This window comes from Erinaceus europaeus, chromosome 14, assembly GCF_950295315.1.
Source record: "Erinaceus europaeus chromosome 14, mEriEur2.1, whole genome shotgun sequence".
In the NCBI taxonomy this organism is placed as follows: domain Eukaryota; kingdom Metazoa; phylum Chordata; class Mammalia; order Eulipotyphla; family Erinaceidae; genus Erinaceus; species Erinaceus europaeus.
Window position 1 is genome coordinate 74993231 of NC_080175.1, and position 17836 is coordinate 75011066.

The 17836-nt window shown below is 43.0% G+C and overlaps 1 protein-coding gene across 7 annotated transcripts in view; it reads right to left on the reverse strand.

Moving 5' to 3' along the window:
• Positions 1–17836, reverse strand: part of PEX5L (peroxisomal biogenesis factor 5 like) — a 208635-nt gene that overhangs the window by 13129 nt on the left and 177670 nt on the right. For 6 of the 7 annotated variants that reach the window (XM_060172016.1, XM_060172015.1, XM_060172017.1 and 3 more), the window contains 5 exons: positions 7050–7166; positions 5204–5347; positions 4506–4576; positions 2041–2238; positions 328–493 (listed from right to left, as the gene is read on the reverse strand). In XM_060172016.1, coding sequence (XP_060027999.1) covers positions 328–493; positions 2041–2238; positions 4506–4576; positions 5204–5347; positions 7050–7166 — 696 coding nt within the window. The remainder of the gene's footprint in view (positions 1–327; positions 494–2040; positions 2239–4505; positions 4577–5203; positions 5348–7049; positions 7167–17836) is intronic. The other variant, XM_060172018.1, reaches the window with a different exon arrangement.

Genomic DNA, 17836 nt, shown 5'->3' on the forward strand with positions numbered 1-17836 from the left:
CTTCTGTTACCAGAGCACTACTCAGTTCTGATTTAGCGGTGTTGGAGATTGAATCTAGTGTCTAGGAGCCTCAGGCATGTACCTTTCTTTGATACAGGGTGAGAGACAAAGAGAGGCAGAGACACACACAGAGTGGAGATACACCTGCTGCACTGCTCCAATGCTCATGAAGTGTCCTTCTCCCCCTGCAGGTGGGGATCAGGAGCTTGAACCCAGCTCTTCCCATGTGGTAATATATGTACCCTCTTAGGTGAGCCACCACTTGGGCTCCAAATTTAGTTTTAACAGTGCATACTACTGGTTTTTGTTTGCTCTGTGTGCACTTACCTCTGGCCGGACAGTTAAGGCAGCATTAAATGCATCGATCGCCCTGTTAAATTCTCCACTCAGGTGGAATAGTACCCCTAGGCCTGTTTGTAGGTCTGGGTCAATCATATCTCCATTTTGGTGGGCAGCTTCCAGATAAATTTCCTTTACACCTTCCAGAACAGAGCTATGAATGAGGAAGGAGGGGGAAAAAGATGTGTAATCCAAATCATTTGAACATGAATGATTTACTAGTATATTCCTTGTTTCTGAAGAACATTATAGAGTGTGTGTGTGTGTGTGTGTGTGTGTGTGTGAATCATGCTTAAAAATATCTTTGCTTAATGAGAGGACTATTAATACTGCAGGTTAAAAAATAGCTGCAGATTTTCATGAACTATTTTGTCATTCACAGACACAGGCTGTGCTTAAGTAAGGTCTCCACAAGGAGAATCTCATCAGCCCCGGGAGAGTCTGTGCAGAAATCCCCACCCCCCCACCCCCCGCCTCCGGGGCTAAATCTCCCAAGGCTTCAGTGAAAAAGACTTACATGATTTCCTGCTGATAGAAAAATTCTAGAGGAAAGGGCTTTCACTTTCCCTTCCCACTCCCTTCCTCCAAAATCCTTCAGGCTTTAGGAAATTTAGTACATTGGTACTTGCTATAACTTATTTTAGCATGTCCAAAGCATTTCACTTTATTATTATTATTTGCCTCCAGGGTTATTGCTGGGGCTCAGTGCCTGCACTATGACTCCACTGCTCCTGGAGGCCTTTTTTGTTGTTGTTGTTGTCCTTGTTTTATCAATGTTGTGGTTATTGTTGCCGTTGTTGGATAGGACAGAGGGAAATGGAGAGAGGAGGGGAAGACAGAGAGGGGGAGAGAAAGACAGACACCTGCAGACCTGCTTCACTGCCCGTGAAGAACTCCCCTGCAGGTGGGGAGCCGGGGGCTCGAACCTGGATCCTTAGGCTGGTCCCTGCACTTGGTGCCATGTGTGCTTAACCTGCTGCACTACCGCCCAGACCCTCACTTTATTATTTTTTAAGTAAGTCCTTTTTGTTTTATTTATTATATGTATATGGAAAGAGGGAACACATGAGAACAGAGCACTGCTCAGATCTGGCTCATGGTGCTAGGGCTTGAACTTTTGATCTCAGAGCCTCAGTCATGAAAGTCTTCTGCAGAACCATTATGCTATCTCTGCAAACCCAAAGCACTTGAACTTAAAGATGATGCACAGCGCAGTGTTGGTGAGACCTACTGAATAGATGGTGTGTACAAAGACTGCTCTGGTCTCAGCACTACTTTAATTAATTAATTAATTAATAATCAATTAAGTTCCCCTTTTGTTGCTCTTGTTTTTTAATTGCTATTGTAGTTATTATTGTTGCTGTTATTGATGTCGTCATTGTTGGATAGAACAGAGAGAAGTGGAAAGAGGAGGGAAAGACGGAGAAGGGGAAAGAAAGACACCTATAGACCTGCTTCACCACCTGTGAAGCGACTCCCCTGCAGGTGGGGAGCCAGGGGCTCTAATCGGGATCCTTGCGCAGGTTCTTGCGCTTTGTGCCAGGTGCACTTAACCTGCTGCGCTACCACCCGCTCCCTCAGCACTACTTTAATGAGCACTGCCATCTTATTGCAGAATGTGGGAACTGCAGCTTGTTAATTACTCAGGGTGATCTGTTTATGGGTATTTACTGCCTGTGGAAACTTTCGGGGGAAGAATACCTGTCAACTGGAGACTTAGACATTCGCCGGGTAAGCCCTGGGGATCCCTTTTTGCTCTTCACAAGGTATTTATACTTTGGGTTTTGCTTAATCCAGTTCTTGAGAGCTTCACAGGCGTCCTGCTGGTGCCCGGTGTTAGTATAACTCACAGCCAGCGCCATCAGAGCTTTCAAATTGTTGGGTTGTAATTCTATGCACCTGGAAGAAGGGAAAACATCAAGTCAGTTCCAGATTTCATTTAGAATCCAAGTCTTTAGAAGACTGGAGGGCTTTATTACTTAACAGGTGCAAAGCTATTGCTAAGTCTGTTTATTTTATTAGAGTAAGATGCTGGAAAATGTTCTATTTATCTATAGAAAAATTACAACCAGAGCATTTTTTAAAATATTTTTTAAAATTTGTTATTGGATAGAGGCAGAGATAAACTGAGAGAGAAGGGTGAGAAAGAGAGGAAGAGAGACAGAGAGCAGCCTGCCGACCTGCTTCACCGCCTGTGAAGTAACTACCCTGCAGGTGGGGAGCTGGGGGCTCGGACCGGGATCCTAACTGGTTCTTGTGCTTTGCACCACGAGCGATTAACCTGCTGTGCTACCGCCCGACTCCCACCAGAGCATATTTTTGCTCTCATTTTTTTTTCTTTGTCTTCCCTGGGACTTCAATGCTCCAGAACAACTTTTTTCAGATATAAAGACAGACAGATGCAGGAGCTCCAGTGGAGCAGTTGGTTAGCTCGAGCTGCTTATACAGAAAGACAGATTCAGAAACAGAAAGATACTGAGACAGAAAGACTCCATAGCATTTCAGCACAGTGGGGGCTTAAACCTGGGGCATGCACACGATAAAGCAAGTACGCTCTCCAGTTTTGCTGGCACCCAAAACTTTTATTATTTTTTCAATGTATAGTTTTTAAAAAGTTACAACTTCTGCGGCTGGGTACTAGGCTTGGAAAAAAATTGGTAAATTTTTATTTATTTTATTTTAATGAGTGAGAGATACAGAGAAAGAGGGGGAGGGTTGGAGAGAAAGAGAGAGAGCTCTGGGCACTGTGTGGAACCAGAGAGCACCGCTCAACTCTGGTGTGTGGTGGTATTAGAGATTGAATCTGAGACTTCAGAGCCTCAGGCATGAAAGTCTTTTTGCATACCTTTATGCTATCTCCCCACTCCCACCCCTGCCCTTAGGCTTGGAAATTCTTAACAAATGGTTTTAAAGCTACCAGAAAACTGTAGCTAGACCCTGCCCATAATTTGTAGGAGTGACTTTATCTAATAAGATGTGTCAATAGATTAAATATACATAATTTACAAGACAAACTGAGTTCAACTTGATTTGGACATCCAGGGATGAAAAAGCATGTTGTGTGTGTTTTTTAAAAAAGAATTTATTTATTTATTCATGAGAAAGACAGGAGAAGAGAAAGAACCAGGCATCACTCTGGTACATGTGCTGCCGGGGATCTCATACGAGAGTCTAGTGCCTTAGCCACTCCCAGACCACACGCAGGCTGTATTCTGTAAAGAAGAGATAGCTTGCAGTGTTTCCAGATTACTGCTGTTTCCCCTCATCTTTCCCTCCCATTTGCCTTAGGCAAGGACTTTTTGAATGCTGATATGCCTGAGGGAATCTCGGGCACTGGCAAGAGGCTCAGTGTGATCCAGTAGTCTTGTAACAGAGGTCCCTGAATAAGACTGAGTAGTGAGTCCTAGGTAGTAGAAATAGATTTTATAGAAAAATATAAATATATAGGTGTGTACACTATACATAGTTCTATTTGACATAAAGTATAACATACACATACAAAAGGGCAGGGGCGGAGGAAGTCAATTTGGTGTATCTTCTTTCCAAGATTTCAATAAAGGCTCTTATCAAATAAAGTGTGATTCTGCATGTTCCAAAGAGGACTAGACCTTTATTCAGTGGCTCAATAGTTAACATTTTCAAGCTACTGAAATTATTGGGTTGCCAGAAAAAGTCATGACGTATTTCTTCTGTTTTGATAAGCAAAATTGCATTATGATTTTCCGATAACTCATTATCTCAGGAGACACAAATATCTCTCCACAGACACAAAGCACTAAGGTTATATTGAGGTTATTCTGAATATATATATATATATATATATATATATATATATATATATTTTTTTTTTTTTCCCTGAAGGCAACTCTCAAGCTCAAAGGAGCTATTTGTTCAATGACTTTCGTCTCCTCTAGGACTGTTTTAAATACTCTTTTAAATTTCTTTGATGCCAGTAAAGGTTAGTTGATTTGGAGGTGGCAAAGCACACACTTTAAGAATGTCACTTGTTTATCAATTCTTGCTTTCCAGAGCTAATATGTGGTGTCTCAACACTCCTGGCCAGATTCTTCAGTGTCCCCAAATAAAGGTCAAAAGGCAAGTTTAAAATACTGAAGTCCATGAACAAGCGTAACCAGGCCCATAGCCTTGCGTGCGGTTTCATCTACCTCTGGAGGGCGACAATAGCTGCTTGCTCGTTTTCGTTTTCCGCCTGGGTTATCCCGAGGAACTGCCAAGCCTACAAAGAACAACTGACGTCAGCATTGCCCGAGGATGTCTTTTATTTGGGGGCATGAGATGTACAAATTTATCACATTCAAGTGCATCATATATTAAGAATAATAACTTCCTTGCAGACTTTCCCCCCTCCTCCCTTCCCCCCCCCCCTTTTTCTTCCTTTTCCTCAATTTCTCTCTTTTCTTTTTCTTTTCATCAAGGTTAGGTTATCACCAGACCTCAGTGCCTGCCTGAAAAACCCACTATTCCTGGTAGCCAGTATTTCCGAATTTTTCTTTCTTTTTATTTGATTGGTCAGAGAGAAATTGAGAGGGATGGGAGAAATGGAGCCAGAGACAGAAACAGAGAGAGAGCGAGAAAGAGAGAGAGAGAGAGAGAGAGAGAGAGGGGAAGAGAGAGAGAGAGGCCTGCAGCACTGCTTTACCACTTGTGAAGCTCCTCTCCTACAGGTGGGACAGGGGCTTGAACCCAGGTCTTTGCATATGTTAATATATATACTCTACTGCCTGGACCCTTGGAGACTTTTTCTTGATAAAAATGTCACCGGGGTGGGCTCTGGTCATCCTGTCACCCACCCACATCAGTGCAAACAACTTCCTGAGTCTGAGGACAGGCAGGGAGTCTGCACCTCTGCATCTCCAGGGTCCTGGAGGATGGCTGCTTCCATGAACAGAATGGTGACTGGTAGGTCTCCTTCCTTCAGCCTCTTTAAGCCTTCCTCAAATGCTCCAGGCCAGTCCTGGAAGGGGTTTTCCGTGTGAAAGTAATATCCCTGCAGCACAGAGACAGGCCAAAAAAAAAAAAAAAAATCCATTGATGTGTCATTTTATTCTTCTGTCTTGTGAGAATATGTGTGTGTGTGTGTGTGTGTGTGTGTAAGTGCACGTACGAATTAATTTTTATTGGGGTAAAGGAAATGTCCATTTTAATCTCTCTGGGACAATTTTTACAACGTTTTCTTTTTCTTAGAGCTGCTGTCCTTGTTTCCAGCAACCTCTATATAGGTCCACTGCTGAGCTGCTTCTTGGAGAATTTCCTTTTATTTTTCCCCTTGGAAACTATACTGTTTCTTGTCTCTTCCCAATCACTAATTGGCTGTAGTGAACATGTAACCCTAAACCCTAGTAACTATAGTAACCATAGTGCACCTGCATAGTGTGATAAGACAGAGACATATGTATGCATAGATAAGATGTCAACCTGAACCTGATTGGCCAATGGAAATGTAACCTTAAAACCAGAGGCAAGCTGAGTATAAGTAATGGCTCAGAAACCAGCTAGATGAAGCACTTCCACCGTTACTGACAGGGTGCTGCAGGTGTGGCTGAAAACTTAAAGCACACGTGCTAGCCTAAGTAACAGCTTCCCCAATTCCAGGGCCCCCTAATCCGGTCCCGCAGCAGACAAAAGGATCTCGTCTGGGCAACACAGCCAGTGGTGATTTCCTCATCAGCCTTGCCTGGGAACAGCTATTAAGTAAGGAGAGGGTAGCAGGTTGACTGTGTGATTGTGTGAATTGTGTGACCTTTCTCTGGCATCTAAAATAAGTTATATATATATATATATATATATATATATATATATATATATATATATATATATATTTGCTTAACCCCGACATGCTCTCAGAGTGAGTCCTTGCTCTAATTCCTTTGCTTGTGACACTGGCTTTCTTTGTGTGTGTGGGAGATTTCTTTCTAGAGTATTGCTGAGCTCTGACTTGTGGAGCGAGGTGCAGGAGATTGAATGAAACTCCTTCACATGGGTCAAACAAAATACGAGTATTTCAATCTAGCTTTGTTGCCTCCACATATTGTGTTTATCTACCAGAATTTCTTCTAGGTCAGAGTGACACAAAAGTAATAATTGATTACTTTATATAAGGATGATCCAATTACACCCAAGTAAAAGACTCTGGGGGGGGGGGTTGTAGGGAGGGGCGTGCTTTCAGGTCCTGTTGCATGATGGTGGAGAGGAGGATCTACGCTTAAGGTGAGATTCTTTTGCAGAAAACTGAGAAATTTTACACATTTACCAACAACTATAAAACATCAATACCTCCAATTAAAATAAGTAAATTAAAAAAAAGCATAACCTAAAGAGGCTGGGAATACTGGACAACATTTTTTTTTTGCCTCCAGGGTTATTGCTGGGGCTCGGTGCCTGCAATATGAATCCACTGCTCCTGGAGGCCATTTTCCCCATTTTGTTGCCCTTGCTACCTTTGTTGTTGTCATTATTATTGTCATTGCTGTTGTTGTTGTTGGATAGGACAGAGAGAAATCGAGAGGGGAGGGGAAGGCAAAGAGGGGGAGAGAAAGATAGACACCTGCAGACCTGCTTCACTGCATGTGAAACGACCCCCCTGTAGGTGGGGGGGCTGGGGGTTTGAACCGGCCTTGCTGCTTTGTGGCATGTACCCACTGCATTACTGCCCAACCCCCGACAGCATATTTAAGAACAGAACTGGTTACCTTCTCACTAGCTGATATTGTAACTTGGTTCTGGGCTTCTTGGTTTTCAGAGATCCAGTTTCTTCGGGCCATCTCTTCCCATTCTGCTTGCATCTTATCCCAAAACTCTGTATCTGACTAGGAGATAAGAAAAGTGAAGCGATATGGCTTTAAGAACATGCTTTATCATCTGGGTTCTTTCCAGAGAGACACTTTTCATCTTGGGTCAGAAGAAGTTCTGTGAGGGAACAAAGTGGTCAAGTTTGGTACATACTCAAAGGCTAAACCGGCAAAACAGCTCACCCGGATAGCACATCTGTTTTGCCATGTGCGGAAGCCAGGTTCAAGTCCAGCCCTCACTACGTTGGCATGGGCTTCAGTGCCCTTATGTCTTTCCCTCTTTGTCTCTGTTTCTCTCTATCTAAAAAATGTCAGCCTAGAGTGCTGGAGCCCCAGGGATGATGAAAAAGAAAGACAAGAAATACTCATGTCTAAAGAGCACGTGGGAGATACTCAGTGGTCCAAATATGGAGTGAGATTAGTTGTAACATTTATTTATTTATTTATTTTTCCTTTTGTTGCCCTTTTTATTGTTATTATAGTTATTATTGTTGTTACTGATGTCATCGTTGTTGGATAGGACAGAGAGAAATGAAGAGAAGAGGGGAAGACAGAGAGGGGGAGAGAAAGATAGACACCTGCAGACCTGCTTCACTGCTTGTGAAGCGACTCTCCTGCAGGTGGGGAGCCGGGGGCTCGAAACAGGATCCTTATGCCAGTCCTTGCACTTTGCACCAAGTGCATTTAACCTGCTGCACTAATTGCCTGACTCCTAGTTGTAACTTTCTATAGTAGACATCCTAGCATCAACAGCAAATTCTGTTAATAATCTGTTACTCAGTCAGCTTCCAGTATGTCTATCATTCACACACTTCAAAAACACTCTTGCCTAGAGCTGCTCTCCTGATATGAGGAGTTAGAACAACAACTTTGTGCTGGGCTGGGCACCTACTAGAAGAGGCAGTCAGCCATGGAGGAGGGACAATAGCAAGGGTTGAGCTTCCTATGTGACAAGCACTGAGCCTAGAGGATCCACAGAACCAACATTTTATCGGATAGAGACAGTCAGAAATCTATATTGATATATATATATATATATATATATATATATATATATTTCTTATTTTTTCTATGGTCATGCCCTCTCTTCATTTCATTTAATTTTAAAAATTATACTTATTTGTTGGATAGAGACAGAAATTGAGAGAGAAGGGGAATATAGAGAGGGAGAGACAGAGAGACACCTGCAGCACTGCTTTACCATTCACAAAGCTTTCTGCCTGTAGGTGGGGGCTGTGGGCTTGAACTTGGGTCCTTGTGCATTGTAATATGTGCACTCCACCAGGTGCGCCACCACCTGCCCCCTCTCTTCCTAAGTCACAACTACACCTACTGCTATGTATGTCTTTCATTCTTTCCTCTTCTATCTCTTAGTCTTGATGGAAGTGGAGTTCAGAGCCCTCTGGTCATCTTCCCTTAGCATTTACTCTCCTTTGGGGATATGGCCCCAAATTATTTTTTTTAATGTTTAATTATTTATTATTATTTTTAAAATTTAATTTATTTATTTTCCCTTTTGTTGCCCTTGTCTTTTTTTTTATTGTTGTTGTAGTTATTGATGTCGTCGCTGTTAGATAGGACAGAGAGAAATGGAGAGAGGTGTGAAGCGATTCCCCTGCAGGTGGGGAGCTGGGGGCTCGAACTGGAATCCTTATGCCGGTCCTTGTGCTTTGCACCACATGCGCTTAACCTATTTATTATTTTTATTGCCATAAGGGTTATTGTTGGCCTTGGTGCCAGCACTACAAATCCACTTTTTTTTTTTTTTCTATTTTATTAAATAGGGCAGAGAGAAATTGAGAGAGGAAGGGGAGACAGGGAGAGAGAAAGATGGATATCTGCAGACCTCTTTCACTTCTAGTGAAGCATCCCTGCTACAGGTGGGGAGTGAGGGCTCAAACTTAGGTCCTTGCACAGGCCTTTGTGCACAGTACTGTGTGTGCTTACGTGGATGTACCACTGCCCTGACCCCCCACATTCTTTATGGGGTGCTGAAGGTGGGATTTCTGGCCTCTGTCATTGCTTCTCCACTGGATATGGACATTTGCAGGTTGGTCCACACCCCAGCCTGTTTCTATCTTTCCCTAGTGGGGTAGGGCTCTGGAGAAGTGAGGTTCTGGGACACACTGGTGAGGCCATCTGCCCCGGCAGTTGAGGATGGAATCACAGCATCTGCAACTTGGGGCCTGAAAAGCAGTGAAAAATGAAGAGCAAAATGTTTGATATACAGGAATCCAAAATTAGGAATAGACCAGATAAGAATAGGGATCTTCCAATCGATGGGGTTTACAGTTCACAATATTTATACCCCTTTCCCATATTAGGGAGCTACTCTCTTCCCTGATGCAGCTTTCTGGTCCTTCTTCCAGCCATGACATCATCTCCCCAGACAATAACTAGGATCCACCTGCATATCAGATTTCAGGCTCAGGGGAAAAAAAAAAAACCTAGTATAGGCACAGGCCCTTTGGAATATAACTAAAATAGGCCTACTAGCTATCTACAAAATGGAGGACCCCCCCCAACTCTTCATCTGCACTACTCCGGTCTTTAGGTTCATGATTAGTCAACAACTTGTTTGGCTTTATATGTTAACTCTCTTTTCAGCCACCAGGTTCCAGATGCAACCATGATGCCAGCTAGACTTCCCTGAATGTGTCCTGGATCTCCGATTCCCCAGAGCCCTGCCCCACTAGGGAAAGAGAGAGGCAGGCTGGGAGTATGGATCGACCTGTCAATGTCCATGTTCAGCAGGGAAGCAATTACAGAAGCCAAACCTTCCACCTTCTGTGTCCCACAATGACCTTTGGTCCATACTCCCAGCCTGGTTAAAGAATAGGAAAGCTAGGAGTCAGGCAGTGGGTTAAGCGCATATGACATGAAGCGCAAGAACTGGCGTAAGCATCCTGGTTCGACGCCCCAGCCCCCCACCTGCAGGGGGGTCACTTCACATGCAGTGAAGCAGGTCTGCAGGTTTCTCTCTTTCTCTCCCCTCTCTGTCTTTCCCTCCTCTCTCCATTTCTCTCTGTCCTATGCAACAATGACAACAATAACAACAACAATAGAAACTACAACAATAAAAAACAAGAAGGGCAACAAAAGGGAATAAATAAATATTAAAAAAAGGAATAGGAAAGCTATTAAGGGAGAGGATGGGATACAGAGATCTGGTGGTGGGAATTGTGTGGAGTTGTAACCCTCTTATCCTATGGTTTTGTCAGTGTTTCCTTTTTATAAATAAATAAATAAATAATAAAAAGAATAGGGACCTTAAGATGGAAAGAAGAGGAAGTCTATTTTAGGTATGTTCCTAGGGGCCCACGTCTTTAGTAAGTTTTTGTCTGAGCTTGATAGCTAATTTGCAGGTGGACTAAAAACATTGCCTGGGAAGATGATGCCTGAGTTGAGAATAGGGCTAGAAAGCTGGATTAGGTCAGAAAGTAGCTACCAAACTTGAAGGAAATATATAAGTATATAAGTACAATTAACTCCATCAATCTGACTTAGGGCCCATATATATTTGCATTTAGCACAGAAGCCTGTGTAACCTATGGTCTCTGTCAGTCGAGCTCATGGCCCATGGTCACAGCTGGGAACACAGACTACTTATTTCAGGACCAGTCTTCCTCAAGTGGCAGAGTAGAGTGATCCAGCCTCCCTTCAGAGATTGGGGTAGTCCCTACCATTGCTGCTTTGTAGTGAGGGCAAGGTCCTGGAGAGGACCACAAGAGGGTTGTTGCTGATGTTGCTGATGGAAGTGACCAGTGATAGTGAAGAGAGGGACCTATTAGAGGTATAGACCCATCATATCTGTGTAGGAGTCCAAGGATTCCCGGACTAGAGCCCAGATGAGGGGATGGCATGGTATTGACCAAGAAGGCCGTCATTAAGTGAGCCAGTCTCTTGCCCTTTTCCAGCTTTTATAGTCCTTACTTTATCTGATGAGTTTAAACTTTTCTCTCTTTTTTTATTAAACTTTTAAAATATTTATTTTCCCTTTTGTTGCCCTTTTTTTTTATCGTTGTAGTTATTATTGTTGTTGTTATTGATGTCATCGTTGTTAGATAAGACAGAAAGAAATGGAGAGAGGAGGGAAAGATAGAGAGGGGGAGAGAAAGACAGACACCTGCAGACCTGCTTCACCACCTGTGAAACGATCCCCCTGCAGGTGGGGAGCTGGGGGCTTGAACCAGGATCCTTATGCTGGTCCTTGCACTTCGTGCTCCACTGCTTAATCCACTGTGCTACCGCCTGACTCCCGAGTTTAAACTTTTCATAGTTGTTGAAGTGTCGAGTGTCATTTGTTATATGCTTTTAGATATTTTCCTGACAGCTTGACCAAACCCCTGAGAGAATGAGGGTGTGACTGTGGTTGGGCCCAGGGGCAGGGGGCTGATTTGAACTCTATCCCCCATGTCAGGAAAATAGAAAGAAACTGGATTTCAAGGGACTGCTTGTGGCTTGGAGGGTTGTTAGTTGTCACTGTGACAGACAGGAAGATGAAGACTCTGCTCTTGTTTTCTGTCAGCACATAAATCTCCTAGATTTCATGCCTGGGACTAAGTCACCTGCCAGTTTGAAGAGAGAGGTGCTTGGAAACCACTTTGGTTTTTAAAGGCAGCAAAGAAATGGTGATTCCTTGAACAGCCAAGCCTTAGGACGAGATTCATATTCTTTACCCACAATCCTCAGGTTTTTTTTTTTTTTTATCATTCTAAGTCTTCTTTCTTTTCCTCCTCTTTTCTTCCCTTTCTCTTAGCTCCCCACCTTTTTTTATCACTAGAGTTATTGCTAGGACTTGGTGCCTGCAAGCTTCCATTGCTCCTGGCAGCCATTAGTTTTTTTCTTTTAGGTAAAAGGTGAGAGACAGAGAGAGAAGAGTGTTGCTCCACTGCTCATGAAGCTGCCCTCTCTGGAAGGGGTTTCCATGTGGTAGCCAGAGGCTTGAACCCAGGTCCTCACACAAGGAAATGTGTGTGTTCTACCAGGTAAGTCAACACGTGGCCTCCTCTTTCTATCTCTTAAGAGTAGAATATGATCCAAAGATGATATAAGTGATTTGTTATATGGGTGGTTGGACTGCTAGATTAGCCTCAAAAAAGTCTTTTTAGTACTAAACTTAAGGGACTGGGTGGTGCCACATCTAGCTGAATGTGCATGCTACCATGCTCAAAGACCCAGGTTCAAGCCCTCAGTGCCTACCTGCAGGGGGAACTTCAGGAGCAGTGAAGCAAGTCTTCAGGTCTCTCTCTCTCTCCTTTTTCCCCCTCTCAATTTTTCTCTGTCCTATCAGTAAAAAATCCTCAACTAACTTGAAACATAGCATGAACAATAATACAAAAACTGGTTACTCTGTGTGAAGGGGAATCTTGAGTCTGCAATGTCTAAAGTCATCTCTCTCCATCACAGCAGACCAAGGGCCAACTTCAAGCTCTCTCTCTACCTGCAGGGCCAGGAAAGTAACAACCATCCACTCCCCAGCCTTTGGTGGTGACCCCTGGATAAGTCTCCTTCAGAAAAAATCTCACACTTGAGTGGCTTAAACAACAGTTATTTCTTCCCTATTCTGAAAACAGGGAGCCTGGTGTCAAGGTGTTGGAAGCACTGGTTTCTCTTAAGACCTCTCTCCTTAGTTTGCAGATGTCTAAATCTCACCCTCAGGCCTGGACGGTGCTTGTCCCATGGCAGGAAGTCTTCTTCTAAGTTGATCTGCATGATAGATGTAATCTTATTTCTTCGGGATACAAAGGTAGTGGGACCAGCCCAATGTGATCAACTCCAGGTTACCAAGTAATTAGCAGGCCTTGACTTCCTCCTTTCTCATGTGCCTGCTACTTCTTCCTACCATCGAGGTGGGTTCCTCCCTTTACCAGTGGCTCAGTGCAGCAGGTGTGTGGATGGTCTGAGATACTAGAAACACATGAGTGGCCTCTGCTAAGGCTAGAAACAAAATTCAGTTGGGCTGCACGGGGCAGGTGGTGGAACAAATTGAGTGCACATGTTACAGTGTGCAAGGACTAGGGTTCAAGCCCCCAGTCCCCACTTTCCAGTGGTGAAGCAGTGTTGCAGTTGTCTCCTTGTCTCTCTCCCTCTTTATCATCCCCTTGAACCTCGATTTCTGGCTGTCTCTATCCAATATGTAAAGATAATTAAAATAAAATAAAATAAAACAGTTGGGCTGGGCAGTGGCAAACCCAATTAAGTGCACATATTATCATGCCCAGGGACTTGGGTTCAAGTCCCTGGTCCCCACTTACAGGGGATAGTTTCACAAGTAGTGCAACAGTGCTGCAGGTCTCTTGCTCTATCCTCATTTCATTTTTAATTTCTCTCTCTCTCTGCCCTATCAAGAAAGGAAAGGGGGGGGGAAACCACAGGGGACACTGGATTTGTCATGCAGGCAGAGTCCCAGTGATAACCCTGGTGATAATAAAAATTTCGTTCTTCTAAGACAACAAGGATAACAAAAGGGAAAATAAATAAATAGAAAAAATAGCTTACAAATTTCATTCTTTATATCTTAATGCTCTTTCAGACACCAAGTTGCAGATGCTACCATGATGCCAACCTGACATCCCCGGGCAGATGACCTCACCAATGCACCTTGGAACCTTAGCTCCCCAGAGCCCGCCCACTAGGGAAAGAGAGAGACAGGCTGGGAGTATGGATCGACCTGCCAACACCCATATTCAGCAGAGAAGCAATTACAGAAGGCAGACTTTCCATCTTCTGCACTACATAATGATCCTGGGCCCATACTCCCAGAGAGAGAGAGAGACAAAGAATAGGAAAGCTTCCAGTGAAGGGATGGAATATGGAACTGTGGTGGTGGGAAATGTGTGAAATTTTACCCCTCTTAGCCCATGGTTTTGTCAATATTTTCTATTTTTATTTTATAAATAAATTAGATAAAATTAAAAAAACCCCAGAAATTCTTTTTTTATCAGTCTTTATAATAGAATATGCCAATATTTGCAAAAGAAGTATCTCAAATATGCAAAAGTAGTGGGCACCCAATAAAAGACTAGAAGGAAATATATTACCCTGTTAAGAGTCACTTTAGTATTATTTTATTTGATGAGGATGATATGGAATTATACCTCTGTTATGCCATAATTTTATAAATCAATATTAAATCACTAATATAATTAAAATATGATAATGATGATGCAAGAGATAGATACGCACAGAGAGAAAGACCAGAGCACTGCTCATTTCTGGTTTATGTTGGTGCTAGGAAATGAACCTGGGACCTCAGATCCTTGGGCATAAGCCATCATGCCATCTGTCAAACTCAAGAGTTATCTCTCTGAATGGCCGACTGATGGGTGATATTCTTTCTGCATCTTTATACTTTTCTCTATGAGTAAGCATTGCTGTCAAAAATTCTTTTAAAAAAGGATCAGACTCTAAAACTACTATCCAGTCTTCTGAATGAAAAATGGAGGGAGATTTTATAACATGAACATCTAGGTTACAAAAGACTAAACAAACTTTCTGGTTCTGAGTGGCAGTGTACCTACCTGGCTGAGCACACACATTGCACCACCATTTCTACGGTTTCAAAGGAGGACATGGGATGCATTGGATCGACCTTCTCGTGGTGCATCCCGTGAGTACCCATTTATTGGGGAAACTGACGATCCTTCCTAGCCGACTGAATCCACATGGATCCCAGTCACTTTCAAAGCCAGCAACAAGCAGACATCAGGCTCAACCTGACGCTGTTGACTGGCTACGGAAGAAGGGCAAACGCTACAAGAAGAAAGGAGGACACTGGATGCATAACTAAGGCTGCTGTGGAAAACAGACAGAACCTTGGCTGAACTGGCTGAGGCTGCTGGGATCTCACTTAATGAGATACACCAGCACCTACGGAAGCTACTTAGAATAAGGTCTGCCGACTAATTAAAGTGCACAGCACAGCTTCACTTAATTACAGAAGACTACTTTTAGCACAATTTCCATCCAGTCTCAGAATCCAGACTTCATTCACGTAGCTGCACATAACTGCTATTAACACTGTTGCTGCTTTTTTTTTTTTTTTTAAATTCCTAATCAATTTTGGAGAAACCTGGAACTTATCTGAATTTTAAACATTTTAGAACTGAGGGAGTGCTTATGTAATGATGATGTTCTTGGGTGTTCTGGGCTTTTGGTAGATTGTAAAAAAAACTAGTTTTTTTTTTTTTTTTTTTTTACTCTACAGGTAATAAGTCATGTGTTTACAACAGAAGTGGCATATTGTTTGCAATCTATTCTCATTTTTTGTTTTTTTGCTTCCACGGTTATTGCTGGGGCTCAGTGCTTGCACTATGAATCCACTGCTCCTGGAGGCCATTTGCCCCCCCCCCTTTGTTGCCCTTGTTGTTTATCGTTGTTGTTGTTACTGCTGTCATCATTTGGATAGGACAGAGATAAATAGGAAAGCTAAGGGAGGGGATGGGATACGGAGATCTAGTGGTGGGAACTGTGTGGAGTTGTACCCCTTTTATCCTATGGTTTTGTCAATGCTTCCTTTTTATAAATAAAAAATTTTTTTTTAAAGTAAAAAAAATCATGGTAAGTGAAATAAATCAGAAACAGAAGGATGAATATGGGATGATCTCACTCTCAGGCAGAAGTTGCAAAACAAGTTCAGAAGAGAAAACACAAGTAGAACCTGAACTGGAATTGGTGTATTGGACCAAAGTAAAAGACTCTGGGGTGGGTGGGTGGAGGAGAATACAGATCCAAGAAGGATGACAGAGGACCTAGTGGGGGTTGTATTGTTATGTGGAAAACTGAGAAATGTTATGCATGTACAAACTATTGTATTTACTGTTGAATGTAAAACATTAATTCCCTAATAAAGAAATAAATTTAAAAAAAAACATGCTCACTTAGAGTCTTGGGCTGAGCCTGAACAGCTAAAGTTGCACAAAAACAGAAATCTTAGATGGGATAAACTGGGTAAGTCCTGAAAGCAGCTCTCAGGGAGAGGAATTTATGAAACAGAGTTTGTTTGTTTTTATGTGACTATTTCCAGTGAGGCTCATCTCCCATAACTCAGCAGGATCTCCAGCCCTCGAAGCTGCTGTGTGAATCAGATGTCCTTCATAGCTTTCTTCCAGCCTAATCTCATCTGCTCATTAAGACCCCCTAATCTCATCTGCTCTGTTCCTACTTTCTGGTTCCTCTTCATTAACCATTTTGTCTGCTTTTATGTTCTGCTGTTGTTTTCGCCGGGCTGGCTTCACGGGCGGGTAACAGACGACCAGGGACTCATGGTTGAGCTGTACGCAGTATCTCTTTATTCATGCAGGACGCAGCGCAATCTAAGCCGAGCTAAGCTAAACTAAAGACTACAGTCTTGTCCTTATAAATATACTAGCCCAGTAGGGTGGGAACAGGATGTGACGCAGAGAGGGTGGAGAGAAAAGTGACTGGTGAAAATCAGGGTATGACAAGGAGAGGGGGCAGAGCAGGCAAGAATTCTACCACTGAACCACCAATGCCCTGGAGGGAGGGTGGTGCTTGTTAACAGGGGTTATGTAAATAGAATGAAGTGGTTATGTAAATAGAATAGTGTTAAGCAGGGGGGATTAAACTAATGAAACAGAAGGGGTTTTTAGAAGCATACCAACATTCTGCCACCTTCCAGACACCAAAAATAGCAGCTACCAGAGGGGAAGGGAAAAAGGGCTCCATTGCAAGTTGAGGGTGGTCCTCAGCACAATGTAATAGATACGGACATCGATGCTGGGAACCTGTGTAGTTATTCTTAAAATTACAAATTATTTTATTATTTTTATACCAGAGCAGTGCTCGGTTCTGGCTTATGGTGGTGTACGGGATTGAATCTGGGACTTTACTCTCAGGCATGAAAATCTTTTGCAGAACCATTATGTTGTCCTCCTGCCCCTACATAGTGTTAAAAGCAAACATCACCTCAATAAAAACAAACCAGCAGGAGCCAAAGACTTAAAAGTGAGTCTCTACTGGAATTCCAATTTCATCTCTGAATTGTGACTTGGAACAAATCAGCAGACTTCTCTGTTGTCCTGGTTTCCCCACATTAAAATGGGAAGAACACACACCTGCTGGGGTGCTGACAGAACTCAGAGTGAACGATGACATAGAGCACAGGGCTTAGAACAAGAAGCCAGCAGGGGTGGCACTGAGAGCCACAGCATATGTCTACCTCTGTCTATAGCACGTATCTTGACAGTCTGGTGGAGTTTCTTTCCTCCTCTCCTTTGCTGCAAGGTAAGGGTACCAGCAGGACTGGGACTTCCTTTGTAACATTTCCTTCTGGTGAGAGGATTTAACTTGCTATACCCATGCAGACACTGCCTCCTATCTTGTGGAAATACCTGTTCTCTTCTTTTCTCTGCTCCCCAGACCCCTCACTCTTGAGGACTATTCAAGGGATAAAAATTGGGTCAATCATCATGGCAGCAAAAGTCTTATTAACAAACAAACTTTCCAAAGTTAACCCAATCACCAAATAATGTGATGATAACAATAACTATCCATTGTCTTCTTGAACCCTAAGACAACAGGAACCTCCCATTTCCACTATAGAGCCTATATTTCCCCCAGTCCTGGAACCTTAAGGTGGGGCCCACTTTTCTGCATGCTGCTCTCAATTCAAATCAAATAATACCTCATCCGCGGATCACAACCTAATCAACGCAACGAGTGCC